This window comes from Labrus bergylta, chromosome 9, assembly GCF_963930695.1.
Source record: "Labrus bergylta chromosome 9, fLabBer1.1, whole genome shotgun sequence".
Lineage (NCBI taxonomy): Eukaryota > Metazoa > Chordata > Actinopteri > Labriformes > Labridae > Labrus > Labrus bergylta.
The window spans coordinates 10,667,363-10,693,409 of record NC_089203.1 but is presented as its reverse complement, the minus strand read 5'-3'; the positions used below and the strand labels follow the sequence as shown (position 1 = coordinate 10,693,409).

At 38.1% G+C, this 26,047-nt stretch overlaps 1 protein-coding gene across 2 annotated transcripts in view; it reads left to right on the top strand.

Annotated features, from left to right (window-relative positions):
* The first annotated feature begins 2,366 nt into the window (after nt 1–2,366).
* Nucleotides 2,367–26,047, top strand: part of ctnna1 (catenin (cadherin-associated protein), alpha 1) — a 77,467-nt gene continuing 53,786 nt past the window's right edge. The window contains exons 1-7 of one of the 2 annotated variants that reach the window (XM_065958598.1): nt 2,367–2,658; nt 4,959–5,072; nt 5,429–5,624; nt 14,897–15,063; nt 15,910–16,029; nt 17,505–17,774; nt 21,450–21,653. In XM_065958598.1, coding sequence (XP_065814670.1) covers nt 4,968–5,072; nt 5,429–5,624; nt 14,897–15,063; nt 15,910–16,029; nt 17,505–17,774; nt 21,450–21,653 — 1,062 coding nt within the window. In that variant the 5' untranslated portion in view covers nt 2,367–2,658; nt 4,959–4,967. Of the gene's footprint in view, nt 2,659–4,954; nt 5,073–5,428; nt 5,625–14,896; nt 15,064–15,909; nt 16,030–17,504; nt 17,775–21,449; nt 21,654–26,047 lie in introns of both variants that reach the window. The other variant, XM_065958597.1, reaches the window with a different exon arrangement.

The window sequence follows — 26,047 nt, the reverse complement described above, 5'->3', positions numbered from 1 at the left end:
TGCTCAATTATACATTCAGTGTGTGACAAACATGTGCACTTCCCCATAATGAGAAGGAATTATTTATAGCATGCTGTGCTCTTATCATTTGTTGGGCCCAACAGGTACAATAAGAATGAAGGTCAAGGACACTCAAAACTTGTCCTCTTAGCAAGCTGTTACTCTTACAAACATTCATCATTCAAGCACACAACTGCAGCACATTCAATCCCTTTTTTTGTTGCATTAATTGGATAAACAAATCTCCTTCACACCATGTAAGTGGCCGGTCACTCTGTACTTGACTGAATTTGTATATTACACAAGAGTAAAAAATAGTTCACTGCAATATCTTCATTTCCTATTGAATGCATGACCCTTCAGTTCAGCCATGGTCAAAGCTCCATGGGGAAACAATGACGTTGCAATTTATCATTGCACAAAAAATATTCAGGAGTGTCTTCCTTGAAGATAATAATATTCTGAGGCCTTGATTAAGAGCTTCCTAAGTACGTTTGTGAGCTCATTCTCTTCAGGACTATAATTCATACTGCACTGGTGGAGCTTCTTAATTAACACCTACTCCAGCCAACAAATAGAAGCGTGTTAGTTGTACTTGCCTGCAGAACAAAACACCATTGTTGTTTGTAATTTTCTCCGTGGCCACCTCCTTCAATTGCTTGAGACTGCCTCTGTTTTTCCTTTTTATTTTTAGGATTTTGCACTCTCTGTATAATTAAAATCATGACCTATCTGCTCGTAGTGCTTTGTCATATTTGATTACGTTGTTTCTTTTTATAAACAGACTTATCTTTGGGCAATGAGGTTTTTAACACACACCAACTAAAAGGTGTAAAACGGGTGCAGGCTGTAAAAATGTAATTACCTAATTACCAACTGTCAGACCCACTTAGTTTTTACCACCACGAGGAACATTTTGTTAGCATGATACTTCTGTTTAAGGAGACAGTGTGTGTGTGTGTGTGTGTGTGTGTGTGTGTGTGTGTGTGTGTGTGTGTGTGTGTGTGTGTGTGTGTTTAAGGCTGAAAAATGAGTCAGGAAGGGTGGCACCTGGCTTCTTTAGATAATCTATTTATGGCTTTCACACTTGATTAAGCCCAAACTAAAATACTTGGCTCCTGAATATGTTTATCAAATGTCTCAGTGTTATCAGTCAAAGCTGCAACAAACCATAAAAAGTGTGACAACTGCATACTGATCGGATCCTGTATGTTTATTCTTGACCTTGAAATAGCAGAATTTGTGACATCTGCAAGCAATCTCTAGCTCTTTGAATAAAAACCTCATCTTAAATGTCAGTGCTGCTGTAGTTGGATGTTTATTATTTATAAATAAAATATGAGTAACTGAATATACAACCAGCTCATTGAGTTTGCACCTGGTGCTTCAATCGCTGACTGTGGAGCACTCTCTTTCTCTGGTGTCCTCTGTTGAATCTTTCAATACAGCATTTGAACCTAATGACCTTCAACAAACGAACATATTGTTTTGGGGTTTATGAATGTAAAACTTCTGGAGAGGTTTGAAACAAAATAAACACACTTTTTATATCAAACCCACATAGTGAAAGGAATTATAATAAAAGCACTTGTAACCATGTTTTGAAAAGTGCTATATAAATAAAGCTTATTATTATTATTATTATTATTATTAATAATAATAATAATAATAATAATAATAATAATAATAACAATCTCTGTTTTGTTTTTTTAGTAGGCCTACAAGTGTGCCAAATACTGCTCTGGGAGATATTTGCTGTGTGGGTAACTAGGGTTCAAATAATGGAGTGCTTTTAAAATTAATTGTAGCTGCTATGTGTTGATAAACTGGGCTACAACAGTAAAATTACAGTAGGCTAATACATAATTAAAAATAAGTTGTAAACGCATGTTAGGAGTTCCCTAATAACCCCCCCCCCCCCCCCCCCCCAGAAATCCCATGGACTTATTAACTGGCATTATGGTGCTTGTTAGGATAATCTAGTGAGCTCTGGATCTAATACCAAGGCAGTTTCCTAGCAGTAGCATAACCCAATGGATAGGCTGGAGACAAAGTGAATTGCTGCTAGAGGATTAAAAGAGATGGCCTATTCAATTCTAGTTTTACTTTAAACACCAAAATGAAGCCTCTTCATTTATTCGGTTTCTTCTTCAGACTAAGATAAAAGTTTCTGAACACAGCTTGGCCTGGTTGCGCACTAGTTTTATAAAGGCTGTAATTAATCCATATATGGGCATATACAGTGAGTGCCACGCCTGAAACACCTCCTCCTTTTGCGGGCCTGCTGTGTCCTGTGGTCGCCCTGCCCCGCTGCCAGGAAGTTCAGGAACTCGGTCACCGCCCCAGCCCCCCCCCCTCTCTCCCCCCCCACCCCACACTCCTCCGCCGCTTCCATTGTTGGGCGATAGACTGCGACATCGAAACAATCTTGACCGAAACTTTTCAGGCGACTGACCACTGTGGATCTTTTAAGTTGCTCGTGTGTAAACTTTTTCGAAATATTTTTTTTTTCCGAGAGGACTCAGGAGCAAGCGGGAACACGACACCGAGCCAGAGAGGGAAGAAACCGGGAGGAAAACTTTTGGGGCAAGGAACTCCGTAATTCTCATTCCTCCATTTTGAACTTTTAAACTCCAGTTTTGTAGTGGGCTCTTTTCGGTAAGTTCACAACGTTTTCTTACTACTCAACGCAAGGTCAACACTCGCACTGTTTCAGCATGGGGTTGTTTATTTGATAACCAACAGGGGAGCAAGTTAAAGGTTTAAGAGTTAATGTTTGTTGTGTCGGTTAGCATTAGCGTTAGCAAGGTGTCGTGTTTGGCACACAGACGATAGCAGGTTACAACCCGAACATTAAACACCTGCTGAACCTGTTTTTATAAAACTGATTTATTAAACAGCTTTTAAATCTGCATCAACTGCTCTACTGCTATTAAAGTGCCAATTAATATAGTTATATATTAGTAAAAACCAGCGATAAGGTAATTGCAGGTAGCTTCAACAGGTGTAACTGAACGACAGGATGTTAGCACGGGAGATAAGTTAATTACATATTTGGTCTACTCAACATTTGTCTGTTTTACTTTGTGTTTATTGTTAAATGTGTCATTATTTAACTGTTTGGATTGGGCATTTTAATTGTAATAAAAACATTATATTTTTAATGGCAAGTCTAAAGTCGAGTTTTTTTTTAGTTTTCTAAGACTTAAAGAATTATTCCTCCTAACAAATTCACCTGTAATATCCAGTGTTAACTAACATTAACTTTGTAGGTTGTTTTGGTTTCGGTAGACCAGATTGTGAAATGTCTGTCTCTGAGACCACTACTGCCACACCCATAGACATGAGGTGAATGGAGAATCACCTCTCCTAGTCAGTCTGAATAATACATGTTTCTATGTATAGACCAGTTTTAGTTCTTATATCTAAGGAGGAGATTCATTGGAAATTGATATGGCCACAAGGAAGATCCTTTCCTGTTGAGCCCAAGTAATGTAGTTGTAAATGAACTGCACATTTGATCTTTTTAATTTTAAAAATATATCACTTAAACAACAACAGCACAAACACAGGACAGTCAGAAAGGAAACCTGTCCAATCCCCAAAACCCCGAGCACTGGATCATCAGTAAGCCTGCAGCCAGACGATGACTAAATAAATAATAAATAAATAACAGACAGACAGACAGAAAATAATAAAATACATTAAAAAACAAAACAGAAAAAAGGAAAAAAACAATAAAAAGGTTACATAGTTATGTTGTTAGCTGTCATATCTTTAACAAAAGATAAAAAATGGTTGCCAAGTGATACAGAATTTCCTGGTGCAGCCTCTTTATAGTATATCTGATTTTCTCTAAGTGGAAACATGACCTCCCTTATCCATATGTCGGGGTGCAGAGTCACATGTGAAAAAACTTATAATAAACTTATAATTAAATAGTATAATAGATCATGGTGGTCTTACATGGTTCTGCATTGAGACCCAAAGCAAATGATACACAAGCGTAATGCATGGTTTAATACCAATATGAAAAATGATTTGTGTGAAGTGGCCTTTTGACAATATAGCTGATTAGAAACATTGCAGTAGTTGATAAGTAATTGTAGTTAAAACCCCCAGTGAGTTGGAAGGAAGTGCCTTAAATTTTTTTTTTGAATGATAAAATGAGTTACAACTGCCCTAGGCAATCTGCTTCCATCCATATTGGCTGGCTTTTTTAGATTAAACGTTAAGAGAGGCCATATATCGCAAGTATTCCCCATCCGAATTCAAACATAAGTCAGGATGTTTGATGGCAAAATTGAAAGCACACTTGCCCAATAAATAATAGTTCAATATATAAAATGAGATATATATTCCTCAAATACTTCTCTTTTATTTTTTTAAGCCTGTTTTTTTGTTTTGTGTCAATGTAGGCTAGCCGCAGTCTATGGCATTGTTGCCACATTACAGCTGACCAAGTTTTCAGCTGAAGCCCCTCAGCCCTCAGGGTTTGCTGATTATCCCTGCCCACCCATGTTAGATAGTTAATCAATCGAGTTGCAGACTGAGCTTGAAAAGAGAAATTGAAATTGGGCCACAGTATCTTTGAGGGATGGAGCATTGCTGGCTCAAACTAGGGTCGTAATATTTTCACTGTCATGCAAACTTTTAGAGGCTAACTTTCCTGTAAATCTAAAAGGAAGCCTCATTTAGTTAGCAAACTTTCCTGTCTTTAGCCAACTACATATATTATGATTTGTTCCTCGTTCAAGCAAAAGGCATTTCCCTAAAACATACAGCCACACTCATATCGCTTGACAACAGCTATTCAATATGTTTTGAAAACGCAGATTTTTGTGTTTGCTGCAGTGAAAACTTGGTTTCAGCTTTGTATCTGCAAAATGAAATTTACTGATGAACTGTTTTTCACTTTTGTCTTTCTTATATTCCTTCTGTTTTTCACCCCCAGAAAGACAGACACCATGACAACCATCAACACAGGTAACATAAACTTTAAGTGGGATCCGAAGAGTCTAGAGATCCGTACACTGGCGGTAGAGAGGCTGCTTGAGCCCCTTGTCACCCAGGTAAAGTTAACCCAGGTTTTTTTCACCTTAGAATATAAGGGGAGGGGTTATTTAGATGTCAGCTGGAAGGGGCACAGGATTTTAAAACAACAGGTTAAAAAACGAGAAAGCAAGATAATTTAAAGTTATTATAGCAACACTATTTATCCAAAGAAGATAATAGTACAAAAAAGATCAAACAATTCTGAAACAATAACAAATAGAATACTGTGTAAACTTGTAAGGATATATTAAATCAAATATAGCAATGTCACATGTGTTATGTGAGAAAAGCAACGTTGGCATAAGTGTAGTCTACCAAATACATCTAAGCTCCCGAAGTAGCTGTTTCTGTTTCTTTTGTATCCTTGCCATAGGTCACCACTTTGGTGAACTCGAGCAACAAAGGCCCTTCCAACAAGAAGAAAGGACGCTCCAAGAAGGCACATGTTTTGGCAGCATCAGTAGAGACTGCTACCCAGAACTTCCTGGATAAAGGAGAAAAGATTGCAAAGGAAAGTCAGTTCCTCAAGGATGAGTTGACTGCTGCAGTGGAAGATGTCCGCAAGCAAGGTATGTTGAAAATATATACTGCGACAGTGTGTGGTTTGTAGCTAGTTCAGAGTGCTTCTTAAGATAGGATGGGTGATAAATAAATCATGAGATATGTATATCATCTGCCCTAGTGGAAGACCTTGAACTAAGAACAAGCTCTGAGTCCTTACATTTCTTTCTGTGATGGTGGTTTCAGGAAGCCCATTAATGGAGACATTTCATGTAAGCAAACCGACAGCTACCATTCACATCCAGTAAATTGTACCTGGTTAAAAAAATAATCACAATTGAAAATAGCAAGGTACGCTTACAAGAAATAGGCTGCAAAGAAGTAGTGCTGGGCACAAACTGAACATCACCATCTCACTTATAAAGATAGGGGAGTGTAATTGCTTTACACAATTTTGTAGTAAAGAGTTGCTATGGATTTAAAAAAACACTACAAGTTTCTATCAGACAAGATTTTTTTATGGTAGTTCACGGTTTAAGGATGTTCATAGGTGAGTAATTTCCTAGTTGGTTAAAGGGAAATGTAAACTCAGACTAACCGACTCGTCTACAGGTAACATAACATTCAGAACAGACACAATTAAGCCCAATTTATTTAAAGTTTTTTTGCAGGTAAACAATGTCAAATGGGTTTGCTGAGTGTGTCTAACATTAGCAGTGTTCGCACTGACAGCATTTAGTCCTCCCTGCAGGTTAACATCGGCATGTCCTTGCTCAATGTGTTTATGCATTGCTCTGGTTGATATGGCAGTTTACCCTGACGCAGCTTACAAACAAATTTATATCCATATTCTAGATCAAAATTCTGCTAATCCGCGCTGCACGTACAAGATGCTATCCATGCACTGTGCTTATTTACACTGGGTAGTAAAGTGGGTACAGCAGACCTGTTGACCAGAGCTACAGCCGATCTATCATTATTCCCCTGGCTAGTGGCGGGTAGCTGTGTTGCAGTATAACAGTGCATCAGCATCCTGGGCTAACTTACATAAGGTAATTCTGGTGGTCTCAACCATTGTATCAAACAGAACCGAGACGGACATAGGGCACTGTGTGGAAATGGGATAAATGCCATTCTCCCTGTTGAAAGTTATTGTACTCTTAAGATCCACTTTGAGACTACAATTTTAAGGTGCAAAAGGTACACATTGTTGTTTTAGTATTTAAGATTGCTGTAGTCAGATTTTTAGAAGCACTTCCTGAATATAAAGGGAGTTCAGGTTGATCTGCTTGTTCTATATTTATTGGAATTGGATTGTTATTGGAAGCAATGTACAGCTTATAGTGAAAAAATAGAGGATGTAATACATGATTCATATTCAAGGAGATGTGTTTTGAATTGTAGTGCTGTTCAAATGCACAGTTTGAGTAGAAAAGTTGTACTTTTTTTGGCCGATCCGAAAAAACAACTGTTCAACTCTTGACAACAATCCATGATCCCACCTAACCGTGAAATTTGTCATCCTTTGTACCACCAGTAAATTAATTGTATTGTAGTTCCCTACAGTTTTCACACAGCCCTGTACTATAATTCCACTATAGTCATTTATTTTGCATAGAGAATCGCATTTTTTCTGTTGTTTGAGTTGTCAAAACTTTGATGGACCTTTTTATCAGGAGGAGGAATATATAGTCAGCTTAATTAAGTTGTGTTAGTTTGTTCACACCATCGGCAAAAATGTGTGCTGCCTGGATCTTTGTGTCAGCTTGTAAGACAAAATGTTTTATTTCCTCTGCAGCTGAAGTTGTTTATTTTGATGATGACAAAGTAAAAAGTTAATCATCACACACCAGAGGGCTTATCTTGTCTATGTAAATTAACTTGGAAGCAATGCGGAAATAGCTGTGATTTGTTTGGCATTTAAAAGGTTTTAAAGGTTACCTGCTGAGTGGCTTTTTTGAACATCAGGTCATTATTCGACAGAAGTGACCTACTGTTTTCTAACAATTTGCGCATTTGTGACCCAAATCTACCATGGCCTGATGGCCAGTGGCCTTAAAAAGGGTTGGCCCCCAAATATCAAATTGACTTCACCCAAAGTGCCATTCATTTTTTCCCCTACTACAAACCCTCCCCTATGCACCATTTTGGGTTCGTCAACATCCTGCAATCTTTGTTCAAGTATAAAAATCAAAGGCTCTGGCTCTTAACCCATCCAGCCGAAAAAAAGCTTAAGCTGCTGTAAATCACACACACAGTTTTGTAAAATTCACACGAATGAGGTGTATGTATAGACACAAACAGCTGTCTCCTTTTCCACTGTTTTTACCAGCAAGTTTTTCTGCCATGCCCCCTGGTAAAATTTGGGGTGAGAATGCAGCGGGAAATATTCAGGAAATTTACCAGGAGTGGGAGGGAACAATGACATTTATATCCTGCAAACGGCGCACAACTATAAGCTGTGTGTGCCTCCAGTGCCATGTCTGTGCATGTAATGAAACTGCTTCATATTGTGATACTTCGATACAAAGACAAAAATTCTCATTAAAGCGTCAGACTCTGTTGCTTCTTTCTACATCATTTACTGCTTTCTAAGACACCCCTCCCTCCTGTCTGATATGGATAGCCTCCAGCTTTGAGATGCATGTGTGAACAAGCAAGTCAGGCAGATTTCAGGGGCAACCTGCATCAAATTTTTAAAGAAATTTCAGGAGTGCATATGTGAAAACGGCTGCACACTGCAACTGGTCATTGCGTCCTCTGGTATTCTTTTTTTTTCTTGGGGCTTTAATTTAAGTCAAATGCGTGATGGCCATTCACTTGCTCCTATTGTCCTCTGCATTCAGAACAAGCTACACCCTCAGTAATTCCCACACATACACCATGAGAGAGAGGTCCGCTGTCCGTACATCACACCTGTTATTGCTCAGATTGAGGTGCTGTGCTCATGTCATGATAAACATGAAGCTTCTCATGCCTTTGTTTCATTTTATTTTTGCAGCTGCTTGCTGCCGATGTGATTTGGATGTCTCTTGGTTTTAGCGAATCTTGATAACAAGTCTCCAAGTTCACCTGTTTTGATTTTGAAGATAAAAGAGAAAGTTTTTAAAAAGGGAGTTTTGTTGTGTTGCACGTTGCCCCTGAAGGCTCATTAACGAAAGAATAAAAAGCAGTTTAAAAATCTGTACCCACGCTTTACAAGTCAGTTGTAAGGATTTTCAAACCATTGCACGGCTTCATAAAATTTGCACAAAATCGCAGGACTCTGTGATGTGTGTCAATTTTTAATTTTTTTATTGAAACAGGTAATTAACCCATTGAGATCAAGCTCTTTTCCACGAAGGTGCCCTGGTCGAAAGGGCAGCAACACACGCCATGAAAAATATTACATGATTAAGAAACAGTTTTCAAACATTAAGTTAAGAGCAGAATATCTCAGGATACAAATGTCCACAGGTAGTATATCGTATATTATTTCTGGTATTACGTCAATATTTCTATCCAAATTTCTATTTCGGCTGACAACCAGGCAGCGTGTGTTTAAAAATAGGCACGCCTCCCTTGCCTTAGATATTCGGTGCTGCAGCTCCATCAGTGCCTTCACCAAGCTATGTGGGTAGTGTGACTGCTTTAACCTGTTAACATGAACACTTACATGAAAATGTCATGGCTCTGCATTTGACATGCCCTGCTCAAATGTGCTCTTTGAATCTGTCTTTTCACTTGATATAACATGAAGAAGTTGTCACATCAGATCTGAATTTACTGAGCACATTTGATAAAAATTATTAATTCTGTAATATTTGTATTGCAGTAATGACAGACTTAAGCACCTTACTGTGAGATAGAGTATGTTTCAAGTATTGGAATTAGTTTATAATGATTATATTTAACTATTTGTGCATTCTTTCTATCGTTTGCAGATTCAACCATCAAACTACCACCCTTCCAAGTGTACTTTTTTATTTCTAGTCTGTATTTCTGACTGTCTTGTGACACACCAGTAGACCATCGCGACCAGAGCGCTATGACTTGAGGGGTGGCTGTTATCACCTTGTGAAGTGACATCTGTGTCACTGTCTTTTTCTCCCCAGATGCCCAGCCAGTTAGAAGTCCTCTGCTCAAGCTCTGCTCTGAGTAGTTGGGAGGTAAATGACATGTCGCCAGATAGCTTGTGCAGTGCTCAGTGTCCAGGAATGTTACTGTAGTTGTGGTAAGCTGTCACAGGGCTGGAATCCAGTGACTGCTGTTAGCTTGTGCCTAGGCCTGGCTGTCAGCTATGCCATGCTGCTCACTGGAGCGTGCCTAGACTTATAATACAGCTATTGAGTAGAGTAACAACAACCCCACACACCCCTGGATTCAGAAAGCATTTTCCACCCAGCTGTGGCTTACCAGCTGTTTCTAAAAAAAATCAGACTTCATCATGAAAGCTAATTGTGCATACAATGCATGTTGAAGTTCCAAGTAGACCAAGTTTTCTCTCAATTTATTTGAAAATAAGTGGATGTTTTGCTCCAGTTAACATATTCTCTGAACATATATTTTCAATTTAGTGCTATTGACTTTAGGTTTCTTTAAAATGAGCAGACATTTCTCACACTGTTAAAGACTTTATTGGCTGCTCCTGTCTGCTCGTGTCCTTGTTTTCTCAGTCTTGCCCTTCCCTCCCTTTCTGTGTCATTGTTGTCCTGCTATTTAGTGTATTCCTTTGTGATATACATTTTAATCATTGCATTGTGCTCTCTGTGGGCCGCAGGTAAGCGTTAGATGGATGGAAGTTTATTAAAGTAATACTGATCACTATCTGCCCTCTCTAAATGGCCTTATTGATTTTGATCACGGGGGGAATAAGCCTGAAGGCGTGGACTGTGTTTGTGGTCTCTTTTGTCGATCATTTGCACAAACTGCTGTTCTCTTTTAAGGTGAAATGGTCAGACTGTTCTACAGGTCTGATAGTGCAACTTTTAAGGACTTGGCTTCGAGGTATTTGACCCTGTAGTTGCTGTGAGCCCATTTGAAAATGCAATTCCTTTATTCTAACAATGATTCAATCTTTCTAACTATTCTAAGATATATTTGACAACTAAAGGCCTGGTCTGTTTATTAGATTCAATTAAGTTTTTCAGAGATTAATTGTTTTAATAATTTTACCAGCAGTATTGCAAATCATTTGCAGATTCACGTAGTGCAAAATGTGAAGATTGATACATTTCTTTGTCATGCATGATAATAAACCAAATATTTTTGCGATCTGGATTGTGGTTTGGATATAAAAAGATATACGAATAAATCCTAATGGCGTTGTAGAAAGATATAATGGCATTGGATTGGATCACTATTTCTATCATTGTGGACCAAATGATAAGGAGAAGTAGCAGTTTTAGACAAATGTGTTTTTCTGACATATCCGCCGCCAGCACCGAGGGGCCACGCGGCCTCGGGTGCGGGGATCTCAAAACCGGTAATGATCCTTCCGCAGGTTCACCTACGGAAACCATTCATGAATTAGTTTCACCATTTAATTAGCCCTGGTCACATGCAAAATAACTTAACCTATTGTTATTGAAATGATGGTGTGTTGCATAACGTTTTGTAAACTGCTGTGTACTTGGTGAGTTTTCATCTTTTTAACATGATGAGAGGATCACAGTTGCTGCTGACGTGGTGCAGTTACAGCCACCATCACACCTCCTTCACACCCAATTAACAGCTGTGTTCAGTTTGTCAATTTGGTTGGCTGGATGAGCTTGGTTTTAACTGATGATGCAGCCCACACTGTTGCTCTGTAAAAAAAAGTCCTTCAAGCTTAAAGTTTGTTCTTTTTTCAACTTGCTGAGTGTACCATTTCGATTTTGTACTGAGCTGTGAAAACCGTCAAAACTCTCCTGAGTATGCTGCACACTAATATTGTGGCTTAACATATCTACATGCCGAGTACAGATTCTTACTTAGCCCGCAGGGCTGTGAAAATGTCTTTGAGGCCTCTGACACCTCTTCCATAACCTGGGAGGAACACATACCACTCACTGAAAAATATCACATCAATTTTAATTTGGTCTAAGCATTAAAAGGGTCTGCAAAATATACAATAGATTGGCTGATAAACAAAAAAATTAAGACATGCCAGGCATGTGTGAAAAGGTGTTCACTTGATGAAAGTCAAGCAATAGGAAATTCTTACAGTAAATTCATTTCCTGACAATTTGATGTCCTAGTAGTTTTAAAGCGCAACATTCTTGCATTATAAGAAGTGCAATCAGTGTAACCTAAGATGCATTTCTCTTGTTTGTGCTCGCAGAGCTCACTGCTCATTGTTGACTCATTGACTCTCAGTTTCTGTACGAAGTTGTTGAAGTGTGCATGTATTGAACTGAAAGTGCTTCAGGCATAAATGATGCTGGCATTGTTAAAAGTTTGAGCATGGGAGCACTGGCACGAGCACAAGCAGTATTCTCTCACAGGTTATCAGTTCACTGAATACTAGGCGTGGAATCTGCTGATGACTTGTCATTGATATTTCATTTACAAGTTGCTCATATTTTACCAGACACTGAAGCTTTTCAGTCCAGTCAAGCTTGTAGCTTGGCAACAATAACTTACAGTTACACTTATTAGAGAGGTTGCATTTCTAACACTCCAGCTTGTTGCTATGGATTCACAGTGACTGAAAAAGAGGATAGAAGTAAACTTTCAGTTTGTCAAACAATGAATCCTGAGTAAATTTAGTTTTTTCTTTTTCGACCAATAACAAACATGTTTGTTCGTTAAAAGTTAAGATTATAGTAATTCACATGCAAAACAATAAATCACTGCATTGATCTGTTCTTGATGAAGGGTCTTAATGAAAAATGATTCATATAATTACAAGATGCAAGATGATTATAAGTGTCATTATGTAATGAGACAAGTGATGGGGCTTTTCCTCCTAACAGCTGGCTGTTATCTGAGGATTGTTGCTTTTCTATTTATTAAATATATATATATATATATATATATATATATACATATAAAAAATAATACCTCAAAAAAATCAGTTATATCTGCCAAAGGTGAAACATGTAGCTGTTCTGGTTTGCATGTCTCAAGGACTGTAGAGAGACAGGCAGAAAGAAGATGGTTGGGGAAAAAATAAGAACTAGAGTTAGTGATCAATTCAGTCTGTCTGAGCAGTCACACATCCAGTTGCCTTTTGTTCTTGCAGCCAACATCACTTGGGGACTTCATTAGTTTGGGTTTGCTTGTGGTCTGAACACACAAAAACATTCCTGTGGTCAAAGCCATGAAGTCACATAACTTTGTATCTAAATACAGCTTGCTCTTATCTTGAAGTGAGAGAGTGCACTGCTGCACTGTTGCACCCCCCCCCCCCCTGCAACGCTCACATGGATTGTTAGTTTGTATTTCAATCCATTTTTCAGTGTTGCCGTTTTGTTACATGAAATATGATGCCACAACATTCTGTTACATTCCTCCTTATAACCTATTGTTGTCTTTGAAAGCATCCACCATTGTCTAAACTGCTTACCCTGTTTAGTTCCTTGGCGTCTGGATTCAGGCCCAGTACACAGATGGAAAAGCGGAAAGTACACCCTCTATGTAAGCACGTCTTTGTAAGCAGAAAAATAGAACTTCTCTCCATTGTCATAGAGAAAGTATTTAGCAAGATGGTAACAACTGGTGAGTCTGAACTGCTGCTAAATTAATGTTCACTTGTCTTTTTTCCAGAGCAGACTTTATCACTGTTGGAAAATTATTCATGTTGCTGCTTGTCATCTGTTGTATTGCAGCCTCTATAAAGCCTAAACACTGGAGGAAAGTGGACAACATAAGTGCCTGTCTTCTTGTTGGCTTTGGATCTCTAATGATCACACACTCTTGCGGTTATGGAGTTTTTTTTTAAAGTTTGTTTTGGCTGTTCTTCAACTAAAGTAAACTATTTACGGATTTACTGTCTTGTTCATAATGTGAGCCTACAAAGTCCATTTGTCTGCTCAGTCAACTGTACAGACCCATCCAAAGCAGGACAAAGAATAGTGCTTGACAAACTAGACAGTGAGTCCTTTGTAGTCACTTTGACCTCTTTTTTTAAAGACTGTGTTCATGTCATTGTGCAAGCTCACATTATTACTGGAAATTGTAAGGTGTGTGTGTCTTTGTCACTTTGTGTGACATGTACTGACCTCTACCATGTAGAGAAAAAAATGCATCAGACTGTTGTTGCCCTCCTGCACATTCCTCCTTGTCTGAAATGAAGGCTTCTGACGCAATAAACTCAGAGCCTTGAACAGACTGTACTGCTCTCAGATCCACTTTTGCCACTGTCATATAGATTACCTTTATCAGTACTAATTAAATTAAATATGTAATTACCGTATTGGTCCGAATATAAGACGACCCTGATTATAAGACGACCCCCGTTTTTCAACACTCATATTTAGAAAAAAAGATTTGCAGACCAGATCTTGTTTTTATAAAGAACTTTTTTTTAAAGAACTTCATTTTATTTGAAAATAACAATATTAAAAACACATTGAATTAAACACCTGTTGTATTAATAATTATAATAATAATTAACATACCGTATTTATGCAATATTATCAACATTTTTAAATAACAAAGAAAATACAGGCCACATCTTTAACTTAACTAAACTAAAGCTTGCCAAACTTCTCCTCCGATGTCTCCTATTCCTCACACACGTCCTCCGCCCCGCTGTGTTAACGCTCACTGTCGTCGCTCCCCTGCTCCTCCCAGAGCGCGTCATGTATTGACATTTAAAGGGACAGGCGAACAATTAGAGCTGTGCTCTGAATACTAGACCCCGAATATAAGACGACCCGACTTTTTCAGACCTATTTCGATGGGGAAAAAGGCCGTCTTATATTCGGACCAATACGGTATAATAAAAATAATAACAACAATAATAATCTGTACAGTAAATTCATGGTTTAAATAACCATGCCCCGGTTGTAAATTGTCAACAAAAAGTTTGTTACAGGTATGGCTGTAAAGTATTAGCCTTATACTTGTGTCATTCTGTAATCTAGACACTGAATGTTGACCTAAGGCTATTTTATGTTATGACTAGATAAAAAAATAAGTTCTGTGGATTTTTGTTCCTGGATTTACATTTTGAGACCTCTTGATGCAGCGTATGCCTGGGTTCTTAAGTTGTCCCTGGCCCATAGAAATAATATTCATGATTGTGTCATCAGAGCGCTTCGGTCCACAGGATTGTTCTTTGTGTTTTTTACAGATGAGTTATTACAAAGGTTAAAACAAAGTAACGGTTATATTGCAAGTAAGGAACATTTTGGTTTTGTATTGTCATTCTCAGGTGACTCCATGCGACAGGCTTCTGGAGAGTTTGCAGAAGACCCCTGCTCTTCTGTGAAGAGGGGTAATATGGTTCGTGCTGCCAGGGCTCTCCTATCAGCAGTCACCCATCTGCTGGTGCTGGCAGACATGTCGGATGTCTACAAACTTCTTCTACAGCTCAAACTGGTGAGATAGTTTCCTTTTAACCTTAGAAACGAGCATAATATCAATTTTCAGAATGCATTTATTCACGGGAAAAGCAATACTGTATTACAACTGTTTATTTCTACCACTGAGTTTTCATGGTTCTCTGTTTACATATGCTGCATACAGAAAGTGGTGATGATAAAATAAAGGTATTATTTATATTGGCCAAATCATCCAATTCATACAGCACTTAACACTTTGCATGATTCGTCTAATAATGTCAGGAAAATCTCTGGCATTCTATTTTTGGGTCACTGTGTTTTGGAAGTAATGGGCATACTATTTTGCAAAGCAGTGATGAGGAAACACTTGTTATCTCTTTGTCACTTGCTCACTCAAAGACATTTGAAGATCAGGGGAAGCTGAGCACAAGCGCTGAGCGTAGATAATCAAGTAAAACCAAATGGGTCAGATTTTTTGGAATAGCTCTACCATGTTACCATGTCACAGCAATTAGTCCATGCTTGCCTGGGTAGAAGGAGGGGTTGTATCATAACTGCTTCCCTTTGCTACTGTTTTTACCTATATTTTTGAAACAACAGAGAATAGGAGTCCTCTCTGAGTTTATTTAAGTTTAGAATGCAATCCAAATTGATACAACTTCCACTGACCAAGATTTCTCTTCTTTTAGGTTTTATGGCTAAGGCTAATTTTAATCACATCTTAGTTGATTGGCTTGATTTGATTGCAATTCAGATTGTTCTATTAAATCCAGATGTATTCAGATCTACAACCCACCTGCTCATTATGAAACAATGCAATCTTGCAGTAAAGAACTGGTCTTTTGGGAATGCTTTCTAACTTTATTTCATCTTCCTGGCTCAGGTGGAGGACAATCTGGTGAAGGTACGCAATGCAGGAACAGAGCAGGACCTTGGGATCCAATATAAGGCCTTGAAACCAGAGGTGGACAAGCTGAACCTGATGGCTGCCAAGCGACAGCAGGTACTGTAAAATTAGCAAAATATGCAGACAAAACATGTTAAGAGCATAGAAAGAAAGGAAGATGTAGTACTTACTAGGAGGTAGTGGAAGGTTAACAGGTACATGAATGGTTATAACAAAACATGATCACAATTGGAGAGAGAAGCAAAAAGAGGAGTGCCATGTGCTTTAGAACAAGTACAGAAGATTAGATGCAGTAGGCATGAACATTGTTCTTATCACCAATATCAGTGAAGCGGTCTTGGAGTGCAAGAAAAGAGCACAAAACCTTGACTTGTTGTGACATATCCTATTTCATTGTGATGCGAAGTGGTATATTGTTTTTTCACACTATAGTGTAGGTGGTAGTCATTTCACAATGCATTTTCCGGATGAAACAACTTCGGAATTTTCTTGATGTAGGTCCAGGATAAGTCCAGTAAACAAAGCTTATTGAAGTAGCATTTGAATTAAATACCTATATCTTTACATAATGCTGTCACCAACAACATAAACTAATGAGAATATGTTTTGACACTTCTCTGTGGTGTACATAACATCTAAACCAAAAAAATAAACAATACAAATTAAAGCTTGAATTTTCTGGGGCGAATTAAAATCTAATATTTACACTTCACAGCCTCTTCCTGTCTGAGCTGTTACACATGCATCAGCAGTGTTATGATGCAACTTTGTTTTGGAAATGTATCTTACCACACCTCAGCAATACACTGAGATTCAAAGTTTCCAATAAATATCCATAGTAAAGAAACAAGTTAGTTTGACTCTGATACTGAGTACAGTGAAGTTTTCATGTTATCTCATCAAGTTGTATAAATGTTGGAATGATGCCACTGCATCACATCAAAGGTTGTAGCAGTATCTCTACATCCACTCAACAAATGATAGTTCTTGATCTCTACATTTCCCCCTCTTTTAATGGAAGACTTTGTAAAATAATCATTGATAGTTTTGCAAAGTAAATTACTTTTTCTTGTAATTTTGTGGATCGCAAAATGTGTTTAACGAATGTTATGCTGGAAGTATTGGGACTTTACAGCGTTTTTTTCCTCAGTGAATGTCTGAAGAAATAGTGGAAAAAGCCTTGGGAGTATTCCTTTTGGAGGGGAGGCTTTGGTCTTGTGTATGCAAGGCTTTTTTTATGCCATAAATCTATGCCAGCGATCACTATCTCCCCTCCTCCCTCCTATGAAGATGTAATTGCAATATAATGCTGAGGTCTGAATAGCAACGCATTAAATTGCAAAGGCATATTATAATGGCCTGATTATGACTGTGTTGTGTTACCGCAGGGGACAGAAATAAATCTGGGTCATCCAGAACAAACTCCGTCGCACTTAGTGTCTCCGTAAGGCTATGACTGGCCCATTCTGAATCTAAAGTAGATTACCACCCAGCTCCTGTAAGTATTCCATCTTCCAGTTAACCTTTTTTCATCCTTTTTTTCTATCTTCCTTTTCATGTCGTCCTGTTAGGAGCTAAAAGATGTCCACCACAAGGACCAAATGGCTGCTGCCCGCGGGGTTCTTCAGAGAAACATCCCTATGCTGTACACAGCGTCCCGAGCTTGCCTGCAGCACCCTGACGTGGCAGCCTACAAGGCTAACCGTGACCTGATCTACAAGCAGCTGCAGCACGCTGTCTCAGGCATATCTAACGCTGCCCAGGCCACTGCTACTGAAGATTCTGCACTCAATCAGCCAGCAGGGGGTGGAGAGCTTGCCTACGCCCTCAACAATTTTGATGTAAGTACAATGAGTGGCTTGAAAGTAAGGTGCATTGTCCTTTTTGTTTGCCTAGTCAGACATCCAGAAATTTGTTGGAATCATTAATATCATGACCTTTATGATCAACCTTGTTCCCTACAACAGTAAAGCTCAAATCTAAAGCTTTGATAAAATACATTAAGATTTTTAAAAAGCAAGATGAGGGCATGCTCAGGAAGCTTAACTTGGGTCAGAAATTTAGTTTGCAGAAACAACCTTAGTGAATCATAAAATGACAAAAACCCTGGAAGGGCTTAGGGAAGAGGTGGAAATTAGGGCCAGATATCTGAACAAATTGGGACATGGCTTTAGGATTCTTTGAATAAGTTCTTGAGTCATTGCTCCATCATATCTTGATGACTCTATGTCAAATGAAGGAGATTTAACCTAGCTTTCAGAAATGACCTATATAAGGCTGTTGTAAAAGTCTATTTAATCCCTCCTATATTCATTTTTAAAACCTTTGTATATCTCTTAAAGTCACTTAGTGTTTACTTAAGCGAATGTAATGGTGAATTGAAATGAGCTTGTATAATGCTTTTTTAGACTTTTGATAGCTCAGAGCGCTTTGTACACCGCAGGTCACATTCACACCTCATTCACACACTGATGGCAGATGCTGCTAGGTAAAGTGTCATACAGGCTGAACTTACACCATTCATACACAGTCACATGCTGCTGATACAGCATGCATATTTAATACATTAATTACAAGTTTATTTAAAAGTTGGCACAGATCATTATCCTGTATCCCCTAGCAATGACCTGCAGAGCACCTATTCATATACAGGAGATTTGTTCATAATCAGAGAGACACAGAAGACACTTAACCTATCCACAGAGATAATGAGATGTTTTCAGGAAGCTCTATAGAATTTCAGGTTTCCATTGTAACTGTTTAGGCTATACATTACTCATCCTGTGATGATCAGTAATTCTGTCATTTACAAAGCAGCAGTGTATAACTTGATGATTTGCTCCTGCAGTGACATTGTTCATCCATTTGATGTGATTGATTAAATCTGCATGTTTTACCTACCCGTGGCCATATGACACACTGTTGAATTAGGTGTTGCATTGCAGAGATCTTAAGGGTGATTATTACAAACTAGATATTTTCTTTTGGATTAGCATTCAATGAGAGTGTTTGCATTCTGTGCCAAAGAGGAGATTTAAAAAAATTAAAAGTTCTTAATAGTAAAAACTGAAGAACCCCAAACGTCCCGTTTCACGCTTAAAATGTGTCCTGTAATTCCTTTGTAAACAATGACAAAAATACTTTTGTGATATAATGTACTTTATGTATTATCTGACCTCTAACTTTTAGCTTTTAAAGTCTTTATTTAACCAGGAATTCACGTGAGTAATGAGATCTTTTTCAAGAGCGATTCTGCCAAAATGTAGAAGTAAGATTGGTATCACCAGGTTTCATGCTATAGCTACATGCAAGTTGGTTTCAACCTATAACAAATATGATACCAGTCAGTTGCTTCTATCAAGACTAATTAAACATTTAATTAAACTTCTAAAGTAGCAAAAGTGGTGCTTAGACATTTCTCTTATAGCAACCATTGTCAAGAAAATATATGCCTACAGCAAGAGCAAGGCTGTAGAGTTAACTTAACAGGTTACTTTACTCATTAGATGTACTGATCAAATTTTAAATCAGATTTAAGTATACTTGTCTGATGATGGGATTTGCAGACTGAATGGATTACAGTCATTGAAATTTATTGTGTTATGGAAATTTATGTTAAACTCTTAGAAACTATAAAAGCATCCGTCTCTAATGACAGCTGGTGAGCCAAAAGATTAATCTACATAAAATAAGTGTCAACAATGCAGTCTCTCCGATGTATTGCATCAGTGATTATTTTATAGGCAGCCATGCAGAAAGTCACTCCCCCAAAGACTGCAACATAGGCCTTTCCAGAGTAGCTGCTTTGTAATGCCTAATTTCAAGTGCATAGAAAAATTAGCAAATGAGTCAACCCCCCAATTCTCCGTCTCTCTCTTTGGCTATGTGTTTCCTCCTCCGTGTCTCTCTTGTGTGCCTGTTGCTATGGTGATATGACACGCAAGCAGAGGAGGTCAGATGAGATAGAACGGAGGGGGCTGGAGGTGGCTATGATAGAGGGCGGGCTGCCTAATAAACCACACTTCTGACAGCTGAATTGTTGAATATTTTGTAGCAATAAAGGCCTCTGTGGGAGCGCAGAGTACGTTTGTCATTTGGAAAGTCGGATTTCCTTCTTTAGCTGCCACAAGCGCCACGGTGATACCTTAACCCTCTGCAGTGCCTCTCCAGCATGTCAACTAGTTGCCTCTCACAGCAGGCTTGCCCCTGTGAAATCAGACATTTAAGTGTTCTTGCTCATCCTGCAGAAATAAGAGTGAGGAACTATAGCACTTCTGTGACTCAAACAAAGGGTGACAAAGGCTATAATATCAAGTCTTTTCACAAAAGGGATTATATATTTATATACGGTAATTACATATTCATAGGCTCTACTGTTGTATGAAATGGCTTGTTGTCTACATTACAGACATTGTACTATGGCCCTTCTGCTTCCATATTTTGACTCATTCACTACAGCATTCATTCTTTGGGGCTTCGCAGAACTCTGTAGCTCTGATTTTTCCATTCCAGATGATTGGCTGACATTTTGTGCCTTGTTTTCCTGCAATCATGGCACTAAGAAAGTGTCTTTTGAAGCTGTATGCATAAGTCATAAAACAGTTTATCAGCGCAGATCACAAGGCCTATTATTTGAGATGGTACAAAAAAAAATCCTCACAAGTGCAAACATTGTACTTTGTGAAATAGACTTTCTGACTGACTCAAGTATTTGAATCGACTACCTTCTTCACTGTTTGACACGCTCATGAGAAGAGGGCGCTCCTGAGTCTTATTTAGAAAAGCTGATCTTATTTTGTGCTAAAGTCCCTGAATATATTTCTGCAGAATGTATACTGGTAAAGAGCTTTTCTGTTTGTACGTAGCTACCTCTGTTTGACCCAATCCAACCTGTCAGTGGTGCCTGCAGGGAATATCTCAATATTATTCACAAATGTCCTCTTGTCCTCGAGAATGAATTGATTCACTATTGCCAGGTCAAGTTCTAGATCTCTTTGACCTAATTTCAGTCCCATTTTTATTAGCGTGACAACTCTGCAACATTTCTTAGAGAATTTCCCAACATCTGGTTAATTAATATTTCTTGGTCATTCTTGTTTTGTGTTATTTCTAATATTTTCCCAGCACAGCCACATTTATCCTGCCAATGAAAACTGATAACTTGAGTTTTAAATGCTTTTCATTGTTTTTTTTCCTCATTACCCGTTTTACAGTTTAATAACAAACCTTCAACTTGCTTTTAAAATAATTTATGCTGTTAATTATTGTTTTATTTCAAAACAAAAGTATACTATTAACTATTCAGGTGAAACGGCACACTGCTCCTACAGACACCAAAAAGACAGCTAAGCACATACTTCCTGTTAGTCTTCCAGCCGGCCAGCTTATCAGTCAGTCACATCAACCCTCCCCTTTCTGTCCATTTCTGTATGCTCTTGGAAAAGGAGAGTGTAATATGATGACTTTAAGCATTATTTTCTATCTGTGTAATTTCCCCTCTAATCCTTTCCTTACAGAAACAAATCATCGTGGACCCTCTGGCGTTTAGTGAGGAGCGCTTCCGTCCATCCCTGGAGGAGCGCCTCGAGAGCATCATCAGTGGCGCTGCCCTCATGGCCGACTCATCATGCACACGTGATGACCGCAGGGAGCGCATCGTGGCTGAATGCAACTCTGTGCGCCAAGCTCTCCAGGATCTTCTGTCTGAGTACATGGGCAATGTAAGTGTCTTACCTTTTCATTTCCCTCCTTCTGCCATCAGACCTTCCTTTCTTTAATCTGTATCCACAGCAACCTATGTATTTACTTGACTGTTGCATCCTATATTCACACAGTCTTAAACAAAGAAAGCCCAATCTACAGCAAACTGTCATGTTTACCGTAATTAACTTTTAAGATTTAGTAAACTTTAAAACATTTTTTTATACTTTTGCAAAGAAAAATGTAAAAATAATCTTGACTACATGATCAAATCTCAGTGGAATTTGCTTTTTTCATCAGTGACGTAGCTTGGTTCATGACCTGAAGAGAATATGAATGAATTAAAATATTAATTAGTATTTTAATTCTAAACAACTTCTGGTCACAATATGTATTTATTAGCTCTAAACAATACTTGTATAATTTTAGTTATTTTACTGTTGCTTTGTCCTTGTTCAGAAAATGTATGGTTTGCATGGCTAATGGTTTGTCTATTACATCATCATTACTCTCTGGAAATTGACACTCAGACAGGGAATAAAAATGAAATTGCAATTAGTTATTTCTCTTGTGAATCAGGTGTTTATAGTAAAACTCATTCGGTTTCCAAACTGCTTATTTTGGCAAAAGATTTATGGAGCTTAGTAGAAAAAATAAGTATTTCTGTTTTTGTAAATGCTTTTGATGTTGTTAGAGATCATTTACAAAGTGAAAAAATATATTAAACATAACTATGACTATTAAGACAATGTAAATATCAAAATAATAATTATTCATTGGCTTTAGTGAATATTAATTCTAATACATCGAGCTTTAGAACTTTACATGCAAAGCACCCTCTACAGTATATTTCAGTCTATATTTGAGGTTTTGTGCTGCCCCTCAGTGCTACCTTTCAAATACTATGAGCTACAGATTGTAAGGTTAAGGCCATAACTGGGGTTAGGCTTTGCAAATTCCTCACAGGGGAGATCAGGTTTGTACACAGAAGAAGTTTTGCCTGAGATGCTTAACCCAGGGCCCAATATTCCCTTGAGGATCCCTCTGAGGGGAACAGAAGCCCCAGGCACATGTCTTAATTGCCTCTGTGACTGGTAGGCTGTGAAATGCTAGCTTTGTGGTGTGTTTTTAACTGGAGTAATATATTTGAGGTTGTGTTGTCTGGTTAGACTTCGAAGTTGGAATATTGGTACTTCTCAGATGGCAATGCTGATGTTCCTGCTGCTGTTGTTGTTGCTCTACCCAGTCCTTGGTTACTTTTAAGAGACAAGACACACCTGCATTTCTGCAGTTTTGTTACAACAATAATAGGTTTATGGGTAAGCCAAAATTTTCCTCACCCTACACCAACACATATAAATGTTATGTATATATAAGTCAATCATTGAAGCAGTTGTTCCTTGTAACTTCTATGAGCCAGAGAACAATCTATTGTTTCAATGGGTTGTATAACAACTCAAGCTGCCTTTTTTCCACACAGTTGCACTCAGCTTTTCTGAGATCAGATAGCTATCCAGTCCAACCGAGATGTATGGAGTTTAACTAACTGTGTAGTGAAAGTGTAAATGGGGTCAATGCAATTCTGGAAACAGAGTCTATTCTATTCCTTTTTGCTCAACAAATGATGGGCTTTTATGTCATTGAATTCAACATCACTTTTAGGGGCAAGGACTGTAATTGGGCATATATCCAACAACATAAAAGGCCCTCTTGTTACAACAGTACTATGAACTTGGATGCAGTCCTACCTGTTAGGGGTTACATTTTCCAAGCCTGCAGCCAAACAACTTAAAGTACTGCTTTATCGAATTTGTGTGTATGGCACACTTGATAATTTCATGAATTGATTTCGTATAAGGAGAAGGCAAGTTTTTTTTTTTTTGCTGAGTGTGACTCCATCCTACAACTTTAACACCACTTCAAAAGATAACAGAAGTTTGTTAGTCACTCTATTACAATTGGTTTCAGTATTATTAAACAAAATGGTTTCAGCTACAGAAAATCTGCTGTTTGTTCACTGCGTTAACTGTTTTAAGTCATAAACCTGCAATGACCCAAGGTAAATAAAGGAATCAATAAATACATCTATGTGTTAAGCTTAAAACCTTGTGGCGAGAGATTAGATCAGTAGAAATATCTTGTTGTGTCTGGTGACACTTTGTGGAAAAAAAAACAAAAAAAAAACGAGTGAGCCTCTTTTACATTGTGTTCACCATAGGATTTGTTTTCCTCGATTTGGAAACAGCTTCGTTTAACCACCTCCTGAATATCTAACAGTATCTAACGGCCCTCTCTCAGTGTGAGCCAGTCAACCAGAACAGTTTCATTGCTGTGGCAATGCTTGTTTATTACTATCTATGAGCTTGAACTTTACATGTCCTCTGCTCTTCTTGCTGGTTTATAGAAGTAAAATCATAAACACACAGTTTGCCCATTTAATTTCTAAAGGAGTATAGTGGTCCTGTGGCTGTAATGGATGTCTGGTCAGGAAGGTTGTGATAGCAGTACAAGATTTAACACTGACACACACTCTGTGTTAGCTTTGCCAGCGTAAATATCTAAAGATGCAACATCTGCAAACTTCTTTCTAATTTGTCCAAATACCTGCTGTAAGCTTATGGTGGCGGATAATAAAAAAAAATGCTATGTCTCAAAAGCTAAATTAATGATCTTAAGCCAAGAAAGATAACCTTATATTATCTAAATACACATAATCTGCACATAATCTGTGGGTCTGTAGGTTACAAAATAAAAAAGGTATGTTTAGGAGTGGCACATCCAGTGCATGGCTGCTGGACCGTATTTTGGCAGAGAGTTGGGCAAGGGCTTAAGCCTATCTGCTTTATAATTGGGCAAATAAGAGTTTTTATGTTGACCAGATAATAATCAATATCTTCCTGGCCCTTGCCCTAACTCTAAATCTACTTCCACAAAACTCTTTAAGTAGTTTTTGAAGGATTATGCAGAGTAACATATAAACACACAGGGCTAAAAACACATCCTGTGGCAGACATAAGTTAACAACTGCTTATGTCCCATGCTGAATATGGCTAATTTTATCTTTGTTTCAGTTTGAAAAAGCATCACTTTGTAGTAGAAGTAGAAGAAGTTTGGTCTATACAGTATCCCTTTAGGCAACTATTTCATACTTAAAAGAGATGTTAATTGCTTAATCCCTGCTTTTGTCAATATGCTTAATGTTAATGACTTCCTATCACAAATACTGATGTGCTTGTGTTCAGAATGAGTGGGATGCAATGGGTATGAGACAGTGAATTATGTTAAAAGGTCACTCTGTCTTGAAAAGCATGTCCTAAAACCATCATGAAGAACCAGACTTTCTGGTGCGACCTGGACCTATATAGTTAATTTATTTAGTTTGAAATGTAAATACATTTATGCTGACCTTGATTTCTAGAGGTCTTTATAAATAATACCAAAGGCAGTTCTTACTTATCTGACTGCTTGCCCTAATTGATGATTAATTAGCCATGTGCAGTATTGTAGAAAATTAAGAAATGCCACCCATTTTGATGCATTGTGAAATTGAATGGAATCGGTTACAGGATAATCGTGTTCGAATCGTGAGACCACTGAAGATGCACAGCCCTAACATCCACCATTTAAATTATTGAGGAGTTGCTGAATATTTCATAGGTAACCTATTTGATAGAGTATCAACGACCTACATGACATTAATTGTAAATATATTTTCACTGGACAATCATAGACAAAATGAAAGGCAGTCAGATATCTGGCAAGTTTACGTCATTTATGTCATTTTCACTGAATACTGTCCCCATTCGTGCTCTGGTGATATAGCTGTGGTTTGCTCCCATTGCTCATCTAGAACACTGCCAGTTTATTTTAAGGTTTCAGCCTGTTCATGCAACATTTCTGTTTTGCTTTGCTTCAAAACAAGTTTTCTACTTCACTGGACTTGTCCACGCCACTCATGTAACCCTCAATGAGTTGAGAACTTGGGTTTATGGAGGACGACATCTCATCAGGGCTGTGACGATGAGTGGAAATGACAGGGATTTTGCCACTCATTTGACCAGATTAAGGAAACATATGACAAACATATCATTGTTCATAGTGTTGTAATGGCATTGTATAGCTTGTGAAACACCTGGCTTGACATAAGGTTAGCATAGAGAGAAAGTAGGTATCTCAACATGGTGTCTTTAACAAATGGTAGACACTGTGACAGGAAACCTTAATGTGTTTGTGATGAAGCTTGACAGACCAAACAAACCTCACTTTGGCTAGATGAGGATGTGTGTGCTATTGTTCCTCTGCACAGCTGTATGAGTGGGATGAAATATGTTATTCATGAAGAAATCAAAATGACCTACCTGAGCTCATAATACAATACAAGCCTGTACTTAACAATGATTTTGCTTGGAATATA